The sequence below is a fragment of the Tinamus guttatus genome, unplaced genomic scaffold, assembly GCF_059628265.1.
Source record: "Tinamus guttatus ecotype Peru unplaced genomic scaffold, ASM5962826v1 Tinamus_guttatus_pri_ptg000246l, whole genome shotgun sequence".
Taxonomy (NCBI): Eukaryota; Metazoa; Chordata; class Aves; order Tinamiformes; family Tinamidae; genus Tinamus; species Tinamus guttatus.
Window position 1 is genome coordinate 4,104,287 of NW_028288780.1, and position 13,039 is coordinate 4,117,325.

General features: G+C 37.4%; 1 protein-coding gene across 1 annotated transcript in view; it reads right to left on the reverse strand.

Moving 5' to 3' along the window:
• The window catches only part of NRG3 (neuregulin 3), a 284,685-nt gene that overhangs the window by 148,790 nt on the left and 122,856 nt on the right, over positions 1 to 13,039 (reverse strand). The window contains exon 2 of the mRNA XM_088526367.1: positions 9,359 to 9,488. Within this exon, the coding sequence (XP_088382493.1) occupies positions 9,359 to 9,488 (130 nt within the window). The remainder of the gene's footprint in view (positions 1 to 9,358; positions 9,489 to 13,039) is intronic.

Consider the following 13,039-nt stretch of genomic DNA (forward strand, 5'->3'; position numbering starts at 1 on the left):
TTTGGAGCTGAAACAAGAATGCTTAGAGTATTACTGGAACCAACCAGCACTGATGTGCACTAAGACGTGCACACCTCAAGGAAGAAATTTTGCATGGACACATCTCAAAATTTTAAAGAAAGGAAGTTTTGAAGAGTAACAGTAAAATAAGCCATTTCCCTGTTTATGATTGCTTCTGTGACCAGATCCAGACATTCACAGACAAGTGAAATAGCAGAAAATTGATATACAGGTTGTTATACACCACAATCCACTTAGGCATAAAATATGTTTTTCTTGCCTGTTTATATCTAAAACAACAAAATGTCAAAAGCAAAGGACTCAATTCCAGCAAAAGCTGACAACAGGTAACATGTATAGTAAAACTATCTAAAAAAACTGAAGTCAAGAGACAATGCAGGCTTCATTCAAAAAGATTTACCTCCGACTTTGCTGGATTCAGTACTTTGGTTTGTAATGCAAAGAAAAGGAAAAGAATAGACACGCAAACAGGCTAAAAGAACAAATCCCAAAATACCAGTGTCTGAAATGAAACAGGAGGTAAAAATTGAAGAGACATAATCATGTAAACTTTTCATTATAGAAAAAGCCACTTCTAGTTACTTATTCAGGTACTGCTGCCATTAAATTTTATTTAAGATACAGATCAGACTGAGGTTAAGTAACCTCAGAGAAAACTCAGGTTAACTGCAGCCATGGGCCGTGCAGTGTGCTCATACCTCGGATCACAAGACAGCAGAAATAGTAAGCAAACGCCCACCAGGAGGTTCCAGATTTACTGAAGTCTAAATACCAAGATAGGAAGCAAAACAAAGGCAAAATGACTATCCAAAATCACATTTGTGTCCCTATTCAAAAATAGAACATAAATTGTAAATTATATTTTTTCACTAAACAATTAATATAATCCCTATATAAGTACTATCTAAGTCAGACTAACTACTAATCTTTTTAATGTTAACTTTCTCACGCTTAGAGAGTTTCTGATGTGAAATATCAGAACATAATAAACAAAACAAACAAACAAAAGGGAAAAAATATTCCTGCATATTACAGGTTATTTTCCTGGAAACTCGAACTCCAAATTACTGCTCTAAATCTGCCTGGTGGTAAAACACTTAACACTGACTCACACTCCATTTTCATGAACAGCAATGTTTACCTTCCTCACTCCATGATTCTGGAAATATTTGTGCTATTGCTGTTATTCCATGCCTGGAAAAACACCTCGCTGTAAGCCTCAAAAGTCTTTGTGTCCTCAAAGTTGGATATATTTCCAGAAAGTCACAAACATTGTACTGCTCTGTAAAATTCTGTTAGCCATAATAGGATGCTGCCTGCCAAAAGCCTTAAGTTTGCAGTGCACAGCCTTGCAGGGTACATCAGCCAAACCCCTACCTCAGCACAGAGGGAAGAGAGAGGAACCCCTTACCTTCTTTCTTGGCATTTACTACGATATACATTCATACAACATCTAATTTTATTTTTAAAGAGCAATAAAAGAACATCTTAATAACACAGAATATAATAACATTATTTCCCTTGAAGGGAGGCTAGAAAATGAAAGGTCTTAAAACAAGTGTAAGTTACACAAAGCTACATGAAAAAGTTTAGGATGTTCAAGTGAAGACACTAGATCAGATTGGTCATTACTAAGAAAATTAGATTAAAATGTGGTAATCTGGGTATACCTGTCACCAGTTAAAGAGCACCATCAGCATACAGCTCAGTTCAGCTGGTAACAACAACAGGAAAAGAGCAAACACCCCTAGGGAAACATTTTCATACATGTCTCCAGGGCCACATAGTGAGCGTCATCTTTAAGACAGCGCAGTAACACATGTTCTGTGACACAGCATAGAAGCAAGAAGCATTTAGAATGAAAGCTGTCAGTCTGGTATGCAGGGACTCCTTCCCCTTGAGACCCTGGGGAGGGAGGCTACGGCTCTAAGGACACACTGCCAGCATCTACTTGGGAAAGGGATTTAACTGAACAAACCATTAAAGGATTAAGAGCTCTACCTGTGCTGCAATGAGCCTGAGATTAATCCTAGGCGTGTATGATAATACAGGAGACAGGCAAGCCACAAACCTTTAAATGGGAAGAGAGGGCTCTGGACTACAGAGATCTGTGAATTCTGCCTCACCAAACATGTGGTGCAATTTCTTGAAGACAGGTAAAATATATAAACTTCTTATCTTGAAAGCTATTAAAATATTGCTGGCCATAGCTCTAAGTACAGCAGTGTTTTTCTTACTACTTAAACCACAGAATCTGAGATAATTCAACAATGCACTCTGAATAAATACAAGAATTCTATTTCCCTTCTTATGCAGCATTTTTCCCTCAATTTATGTTTACACATACGCACAAACAAAAAGGAAAAACAACTGAACCACACAAGTAGAGAAAATATGACAGTCCCCTGGAGAAGAGCATAAATATTCTGCTGACCAAAATTCGACTCATAGAAAGCTTTACTAGAAACCTAATCTATGCAGATTTTATAGTTATCAATCATGCATAACAAATGACAGTCTTTAACTTTGCACTTCATTTAACATTCATAAAGGTTGTTTTTGAGGAACATGTCACATATGTCACTATCACCTCTTCCACTCTCTCTTACTCAGGGATATTCTACTGTGCAATGCTTGCGAAAATGAGGTGGTAACGAAGCTCTCCCTGCTGCAGAGACCATGCGCACCAAGCACCCTCCTTGCAATAGCCTCCCTGCCACATGCAGGAGGGCTCAGGGTCTTCCAGGAGTGGGCGTTCAAACACAGCTATTATCAGAACAGAAGAATTCTCTCTGAAAGGCGGCACCTTTGCTTCTTGCTTGGAAGTTTTTTCTTGCAACTATATAAAGGAATCATATCCAGTTCTACCTGTCACTGCTCTTTAAAGACACCTTCTTAAATACTGTTTTAACCCACTTACACAGCTGTTTTGCATTCACCAATACATTTCCTTAACCATTTATTCTTCAAAATCAAGGGGAAATTATTAAAAAAACAACCAAATGCACCAGATTAGCTTTTGTATTTCACAACGCTGCAAACAATTTCTATAGAAAGTACATTCCTTTAGTAGTGTTAGCACATTTTAGTTCCTTGAAGAATTTCCATATTACTGCTGTCCTTATTGAAGTCAAGGCTCTTAACTTTGCTGGTATATGTACCTTGTAAGTGTATTTCCTCTGAGTTCTGAAACACGCGATAGTCACATTGCCACACATGGGAAGCACGGGGTTTTCTTTTGCGCATTAGGGTCCCCTAACAAGGGCTTTTATACTCTGCAGCTATCTCCAGAACCTGAGCACTAAATGAGACTTTTGTTGTTTGCTTAACAATACTTGTAAACACTTTCATGCATGCATTCAATGTTTGCATAAACGCTAAAAAGCTGCTTATGTAAGAAGTGCAAGAGTATACGTGGTTCTTCATACTTTTGAAAACCCTCTTGACTTACTTCCATCAAGCATCCATTTCATAAAGGGCAGCAAGGATACATGCAACAACTCACAGATTATTTTCATTTTGGATTCCGAAAAAAACAAGACAATCCCAGAGGACTGAATGTGAAACATTAGCACCACTACTTAGATTAAGCTTGGTCTTTACCTCTGGAACAGGCTGAAACAGTGCGACTCCAAGCAACGCTTGGCGTATTTACCACATGTGAATCCCCTGGCGGTGGGTTCCTATCTTTTTTTCCAGACAAACACATTTTTTCCAAGTCACATATTACATACACAGAGGATTAACCATAAGATTTTACATATGATGAATTTCCCAAAGAATTCTTTGCACTGACTTTTCTCACCTTAAAACAATCAAGTATCAGTAATCAACAGCCCTGCGTTTACTCAGATGCATTCTCTACACTAGCTGCCAAGCTGCATAAACTGAAACACTAACTTCACATGTTATGCAGTGAGTGGAATAACTTAATTAGCTTACAAATTTTTATAAAAAATGAAGTTGCGCTAGCTTGCAATGCAGAAAATGATGCATCTTACTATGCATACCGTGCTTAGATCCCTTCTCGGCTGAATCTAATAGCATATTATATAACATTAACAGTGGGCAGCCTCACTTGGCCTTTTGGCCTCTTTTAGAGGGTGTCATTCAGACATATTTGCCTTTTTTTCTCTGCAGCAAGATAGCCCTCTTCACGTGTCTGGAAGGCAGTCTCAGCTATGTCTGCAATCCATTTATTTGGGAATAGCAGCAGATTTCAAAATAAAACAGTGATTTATTCTTGTGCCTAAGAACAATCCATTACTAGGCTTACTTTTCTCAGAAATAGCATACTAATTTGAAGGCATTTTAGAAGAGATTTATATTCCTTGCCATTCTGCCATGAAGCTTTTTTATAAGTTGCACATAAATCCTCTGTTTGTAAACAGCAAACAACCAAGTTACTGCACAAAATGTATGATAGTAATAATATATGTCTTCAAGTGCCTGCCCTTTTCCAAGCCCCTCACACTTTTTACTTTTCTACAGGACAGATTAATAAGCTAAAAGCAGCTATCTTTCTTAATTACGTGGCTTGCTTCTTAGGAAGGTTTCTTATTCTGTAAATTCACACTGGCAAAAGGTTCACAGTACAGAAGCCAGAAGAACAGATGCTACAGTAGATGTACGAGGACATTAGTGAGGGGGAACACAACCCACAAGGCCATGCTTAGCCCTGGCCATAACACAGGTTTCCTGTGCTCTGGAAGAGGCCAATCAGAATCAACACGTCAAGGATGTCAAAACCTTTCGGAGGGGAAAAGGTGAACAAAAGAGCAACCACGAGCTTCACACAGCTGTTCAGAAAAACAAAACAAAACAAAACAACCACCTGTCAGTGAAGAGGAGTTCTGAATAAATCAATTAGGTTCAGGGAAACCCAACAGTTTTTGGCAAAACTCTGCTTTGTCCATCAGGGAACCCTGGCCCCAGAAGACCTCACATTCTAAAGCTTGAGAATACAGAGTGAAAGTCTCAGCTCACTCCAGCTGTAGCAGTAGTTAAATATTTGATTTTTATTATATTATTTCACTCTCAGCTCTATAGAAAACCATGAGAAACAGCTTATCTGACAAAATTGTCAAAATGGTAAATTGAGATATTTTGATCCATCTTTTTGTTTTCTGTCAATCCACAATAGATGAAATGCTTTTACTAGCTAATGCGGTGCAGAAGAGATCTTCCTGCCCATTAGGCCAAAATAGAATTTCAAAAATCTACATTTCAAGAGTTCTCCTCTAAAAATACATTTTAAAAGCACATAAAAACTCACTGGCCAATCTCAAGGAATTTGTTTCGTTTTTGAAGTATTTGTGTCATCTTTAAATGACTAGCTTATCTCTTTATCATAGCACATATAAGCTGGTGTGTTTTTGTTTTGTTTTTAAACATGTACCTTCAATCCAAATGCCTCATTTTTTTGTAACACTACAGAATTCACCTGCACTTACCTTCCTGTTCCTGTTTATGGTAGTGAGGAGGGTTTTGTTTGCAGAATGATGGATGAGTGAACAGAAATGCTTTTGTTTGTTCTTACCCAGATTAACTAGAGCACTTGCAGATTAAAATTTATTATTTGTTAGTAATTTCACATAGTTGGCATTTACTTTTATTTCAGTCAGTCAATTAATTGTCAGAGGTATTTATTTCTTATACTAGTAAAATATCTTTCAAGGTAGTCCTCTGGGAGATTGTCTGCAGAAAGGATTAGGTTGGAAATGCTATTGCTTTCAGTGTATTTTAGTCACTAGCAAGGATGAGAATTTTAATGAGTGAGATTTCAGATATCTGCATTATACACTTCACAAATTCCTTCTTGCCTAGGGAAGACAGGAAGAAATAATAAAAATAAAACAACCCAACATATTTCTAAGTTAATTTAAAACGAGGATTTGATGGCAGAACATTTTTGCATATGTTAGCTTCCAGAGAGATGTAATATGTGCTATTGATATTTGCACCCATACTTTTAAAGATGCTCTTCTCTACAAACACTTTTATTAATTGTGAACTTTTCATTTACAGTCTTTGGAAGAAAGGGGAAAATACGTTTCTTGTAAAATGATGGAGCAGCCTTTGTTAGGTGGACCAATTTTACCACTTGTTTTTTACCTGCAATTTTCAGACTTTACTCCTTCACCTATTTAGTTCCAGGCAGTATGTACTAAATAATATCTTTCAATAACACAGTCTTCATAATAATCAGCACAGCCAAGCAGATTCTGCTGGATGTGCAATCCACATGATCGGTTTTTGGACAGAATTTGTCCTTCCTGATTTTCTGCAGGTCTAGGTTTTGGAAAGTATCACAGTCATGATGCTTTAGGCATCAAAAAACTCTATCTGAAGCCAAGCAAGAGTTCAAAAGCACTCCTGAGTAAGCAGGTGACATAACAATGCAACACAGTATTTACCTATCTATATACAGACATATATATATGTATATGCATGCATACAAACAGTGTGGAGCTACTTAATGAAATATTTCACATTTGCCTCCACTTTTCTAAAGTGAATAGCACAGCATTTCCAGCTGATGGCTGCAGCTACCCAAATATGATGTATATAATTTCCTACAGCTATGCTAATAAGCCAGTAATTTTCATAACAGATCTGCTGATTGCCCTTGACATGAGAAGTCTCCTAAATTATGGTTCAGCTTTCTTTCTCTTCTATATCCTTGTAAGTGTACATTTGGTCATCAGCTTAATACAGTGGGTTATTCTTGGTGAAATTAACCTTGTAATACTGCACTATGGATGAAAAGCCTCGTTTATTCAGTAATGATTTATTTTCAGGTTTTGCTTTGCTTGTGAAGAGTACATTAGTGCTCATTGCCACCTCCAGTATTTCCAGTGTGTACACAATAGTCTCGGCAGCTTTTTTGGAAGAGAAATGTAACAACAGCGCAAACCTCTTCAACCTCCATTCTAAGTTTTAGGTATTCAGTTATTTTCAGTTCTAAATTAGCAATCAGGAGAAAGGAACTAAAAAGAAAACAGTAGAAGTTATTAACTCAAAAATCAGAGTTTCCAAAGTTACTCTGAAAAATAAAAGTGTACACAGACAAAACCAGAACTACTACTATTTTCTGTTTTTGTTTTTAAATGCTGCATTGGGTAACATTCAGTTAAATGCTGTTATGTCAGTATTGACTATGAAGTTTTTTCATTACACGGAACAACTCAAGCACCCTCACCATTCAACTTATGTTCTTAATTTAAGAAGGCAACCCTATTCAAGGAAGAAGCTACAGCATATGGAGAATAAATGACGTTTCTCTACAGCTAAGCCATTCTATCCTTAAATAAGTTAGTGTCAAAACCATTCACGAAAATAAATATTGAAGTCACACATTTAAAATAGCACAAACAGCAAACAGTGTATCTTCTTCTACATTATATAACCACACTGGAAATCTCTGTCATTTAATCATTAAACAAGCATCCATCAAAAGCGACAGACTAAGACTGGAATTTCAAACAAACATAGTATTACAGATTAAAAAAAAAAAAAAAAAAAAACAAAAACAAACACCCACCCACACACTGTATTCTTTTGTCCAGTTGCCAATTAAGCTAAAACATCCTGTAATGTCAGGACAACTCATGCTGAGGTGGGTAAGAACAGAAAATACCACCTGAGGAGCGCTGCCGCACACTTCCTCACGCGCTCTCCTCCCAATGGCCTCCTGCAGCACAGCGCCCTTTGGCCCTTCTCTAAGGACATGTCCTGGTCCGGCTCTTGACAATTACGGGCATTTCCACTAGACGTGGAATGTAGCTCATGAAAAAAAGTTACAGAGCCAGCTGGCATCATTGTTAGCGACTGCTGGCATTCGACATGTGCTTACCTCCTTCTCTGCTCCAACAAGGGCATGATGAATTTTGTCTCCTATGAATGGTACTCGAACTGCCAGTTGAGACTTATTACTACCCTGTTTGTATTGGCAATACTGTTCATGAGGATACAGGAGAGCCCTGGCATCTCACCGAAATATTTAATAAACTGCTGTTAAAGCTCATTCAAATTTACTTTCACTTTAACAATACTTTGTGTGTATATCCTTATACACGTACAAACACAAGAATAACTGCACCACTGTCTAAGCATATTATCTACTAACACTCTTTAGACCTGAAAAGAAAAAAAAAAAAAAAAAAAAAAAAGAGATAAAGCTTTTTGCTACATCAAGGTCTCCGGTCTGCAGCTGTTCTGCATAGCAAATTCCCATTTCAGTAAATTGGTGCTCTGTTCCCAGAACAGATGCAAAAAATCAAACTCCTAATGAGAATATACAATGCAGCTTGATTCTAAGAACAAAGTATAATTTCTCGCTCAATTCCTTCATTCTGTAGTCAAATGATTCTTTTAATTGTAATGGGAATTCCATAAACCTTTCATTGTCAGGGATATTTTTTTTTTCCTAGCAAGAGGACAAGAGCCGTACATCAATGTTGTATTTTTCAATACATACATGCTCTAGCTGTTAGTTCAGAGAACGTATCTCAGCTATAGATAGGGGAAAAAAAAAAAAAAAAAAAACACCACACAACAACAACAACAACAACAACTGTGCTCCACTCACTGCAGCACTTGCCCCAAGAAAGACTGTTTTGTTAGTGAGTAGAAATATGAATCCCAGATCCAGAATTTGAAAGTCAAATTAAAAGGTTATTCTTCAAATTGGACATCAAGATAACCTGCTTCTATGTTATAAATAAAAAATTTATATTATAAATATAAATAATAATATAATAATATAATATAATATAATATAAATAATAATATAATATTATTTATTATAAATAAAAAATAAAAAATTAAAATTTAATGAAAATATGAAAATCTTTATTGCCATATACACATCTTTTAGTATTCCTCACTTCAAAATGCCAACTCAAATAGATAGGTATTTAATTCCCAGAGAACATGTCAGTGCCTGAAATTTGTAAAATCAATGCCTAAGTGTAAAACTAAACACAGGAGACAGAAGATTCACAAATGATATTCCTAGTTCCATACATAAGAACAAAGCAAGAGAAGATGTTGAAAATTTTCACTTTACCGGGAAAATTTAAAACTAAACAAGGAAGAATGTTGAGTCATGGGGAAGAGCTCCCTATCTTTACTCAGAACGTTGCAGAATGTTAATTCATCACAGTGAAAAAACAAGGATTTGGTGAAGGCAGGCCATCTGAAAGATCTTTTATATATAAGCATAAAAACCATGAAGACACATATCACAATCTAGTACAAATTCTATTACTTTACATATGTAAAATTCTACATCTGATTTTTTTTTTTTTTTAAAGCAAATTAGCAAATGACTTACCGGCAGTGTTTATGTGATCCGGTTAAGGTTTCAATCACAAAGCATTCCCCCTCATTGAGACAGTATGCAAGATCCTTGTCTTTGCATGGCTTAAAGTGCTCAGATCGCTCAGTGGAATACGTTGTAGTAACTATAGAGGAAAAAAAATAAGACAAAATGAAAGAGATGCTGTAAAGACTAAATACAGAATGTTAAAATTGGTGTCAGTATCACTGATTAAGACAATACAAGTAACTAAGAGATAGCAAAAGCAAAGGGCAAGCAAACTTCAATTTGGCGACAATGTTATTTTCAATTAACATTGCTAAAAATATCCACCAAGTCTTACATTTGGAAATATTAGCCTCCTCCCACAACTCCACTCTAAAAAAAAAAAAAAAAAGGGGGGGGGGGGTGATTATACTTTAAGAATTTGTAATTAAATGACAAGACCTGGTAATACTGACATGTCATGCTGAGCTACCATTCCTGTCTTCCAATTTCTCTCTTCAACACTTAATCAAAATAAACTGAAATTTTCAAAGAGGAAAATGAATATCTGACTGAGACCACTTGAATCCTCTTTACTAGAGCCAGAATTTCACTCAAAGTGCTTTTTTGTGTGTGTGTGTGTAGACAACTTCCATGGAGTCATTGCTCATATGAGATCTTAATTCTCAAAACCTTATTAAATTGTCACTCACTTCACTGGAACAAGAACCAGAATCTAATGTATTGATTGATACTAACACGATAGGAGAACTTTTCATTATACATTGGGCAGCCCATCACAAAACACTCCGTTTCCTACTGCAAAAGCAAAAGTCAAAGGACCGAGGTCAAGCTCATGGCATCTAGAAATCTGCACACTTGAACTGCGCACACACATTCAGCCTCTTTCTATTCATTAAAAAATACAAAACAGTATCATCTAAATTGAAAACAAAAGTTGAAAAATAAAACACACAAAAAATTAAACAATCTCAAACAGTTCTATAAGAATATCTGCATTATTAAATGTGTTTTAATGATACGATTGAGGAGATTCTCGGTCTTTCTCAAAAACAAAATGAAAAGTGACAATTTACAAAATATTTGAATTCCCCAAACTTTCAAAGTAACCAGTTTTTCATTTTTAATACATCTTGACAAAAACTGGTACTGCAAGGTTTCCCTGGCATGCAACCTAAGTGAAGGAGGATTAACAGACCTAAATTCAGAAAGTTCTCTCTCAAAATCCCATAGAGAAAATCCACAACCTAAATTGGTAAATAACAATCTTCCCCCAAAGTAAAAAATATTTTAATTCAAAGGGAAAATACTCTCCAGCTTCCTTTGCAGAGGGAGATGCCGGGTTTCCCCAGCACCTTGCTGAACAGGTGGCACAGGATCAGCTTTCAGAAACGCAACACAGAGGCACTTAGGGAAAGGGACCGGCCATACAAACACCACTAAGTTTTTGCTGATGGCAAACAAACCCTGCAAGGGATGCACCTGGGAAACCACATGAGATCTTTATAAGCATAAACAAGGGCATTCACGTCTGCTGATGTTTCAGGAAGAGCCAAGTTTCACATTACCAAAATAGCCTTAGGTAGAGGCAAAGCCCTAGTTACCTTGTGAGACCCATTGAACAGGGCTGCTTGAGCCACCACCTCAGATTTCCAACATTTCTACATACGAGCAACAGTAGCCACACTTGACATTTATAGCGCTCTAAGTAAACAAAACTTCAAAAGTAGAGGTAACATTTACAAGCCCTTAATTACAAGGGGCAAGCAAGCACGCTTGGTGGAAGGTAGTCTAGGCTGAGCGCCCGTCAGGACTGGCGCACGATGCCTGCGGCCTCGCCAGCATGTCAGCGATGATCCAAACCACAGGGTCACACCAGAAGCATGGGACATTGCTTCTCTGCTGCAGTGAGCACAGAATTAGCATGTTTCAAAGCTCTGAGCCACACATGCTCCTCGGAGGTTTTGGTCCGTTTAACCATTTCTCAGCCTCACTGAGCTCCCCTGAGCACTGCTGCCCATGAGGCAGCTGGTGCTCTGTGCCCCTCATGGCACCTTCCGGAAAGTTCTCCCCCTCAACGGGACACAGCACAGCAGCACAGGCAGCGCTGGGCACCAGGGACAGTGCTGCCACACTGCCTCAGGAGCTCCCGTGGCCATGGACAGTTCCAAGCTCACCTTAATACCATGGAGCTATTCTTTTTCCCCAGATTTTCCTGTACAAAAATCTCATCTGCTGTTTATTTTCCTGTGGAGTGCTACCTGCTTGGCCGCCATCTTCTGCATCTTCAATAATTTCATAGCCTCAGCAAACACCTCACAGATGTGGTTAGTTTTGATGCCTTCTACCAGTTATTTTCCTCACCTTCCCTTTTAGCCTGCTGTACTGCCTCTAGGCATGGTTTGTGATGCTGCATTTTCCCCAGCTGGACCTAATTTCAGTTTTTCTTACCCTGCTGGAGTTCTGTCCTTCCAAATTGAACACAAAGACTTTATATTGAGATAACAGTGATGGCAATAGCCCTTATGACAGCCTGGGAATGTACTCCTCATGGTGAAAAGTAGACAGAAATTGCTATTTTTTTTTTAAATACAGTCTCAGTGAAGATAATTTTTGAGTTATAACCTTCTCTGTACTGGCAATATTTGTGCAACCCTAGCGGGTGCATATGCACAGCAGCATTTGACTATGTCTAGCTGATCTCTGTTCTGTGAAGGTCAGATGTCTGAGCTGAACAGCTTGTATCACTCAATGTTGTGCTAGCCTTGCTGCTATTAAAGAGCCTAAACTTCTTACAAGCTCTTACTAGTATTTTACAAAGAAATTGCAGGAAAAAAAAAAAAGGCAGTTCTCAGAATTGCCACCACTTTCTTTGAAAAAGGATGCAAGACAGAAATTCTCAACTGTTAAGATTTCTTGTATTCAAGTACAGCACGTTCATTTCCACTTCAGTGCAGGCCTCTTTTCTAAAGCTACAGTTCTTTTACTTGGGCATTTCATATAGACTTCTCAAATTTACTTTCAGATTTGTCTCCCTGGGTTGCCTTCAGGACACCTGAGAAGTTCCTGATCATGAGCTCTGCATTCAAAACTGCAGGTCTCTGCTGAAATGAGGTAGGTTCTATGTAGAAAATGCAAGCTACTCTAAAATGAAAAACCCTTCAGACAATACACTTTGTCATTGCAATCTAGAAAAAGGTCATATAAAAAAGCTTTTAATGAGAGCGCTAAATTTTATGTTCACTAAAATAATGCAGTTCTCAGAGTTATGTAGTGCTTCCCTCCTGCTGTTTTACAAACATGTAACTTAAAAAATTTTATTCTTTCACTTACAGACTAAATAAGAATGGGGGAGGGGGGGGTAGAGAGAGAAAATGCCAAACTCATAGCATGATATTAATTAAGGAATAAAGAGCAAAAGAAACTTCCTCTTATTTGCAAGTACAATGTTTGTTAAAATTTTGCCTAAGATAATTTTAGTTCTGTCTTGACAGAGCCTTTGGTAACTGTAAAGTAAGTATTTAAGAGAGACTCACTTTTAACACAAGAGATCTTCCCTTGTCATGCTAATCAAACACCAGTTGGCTGTAGCTAGGGAGACTGTTGGAATAATTAAACTACAGTCATAGACTGTATGCTAAAACCTAAAGATATTATCTGTAAATTAAAACTTTTTTTTTTCCCTGAAAA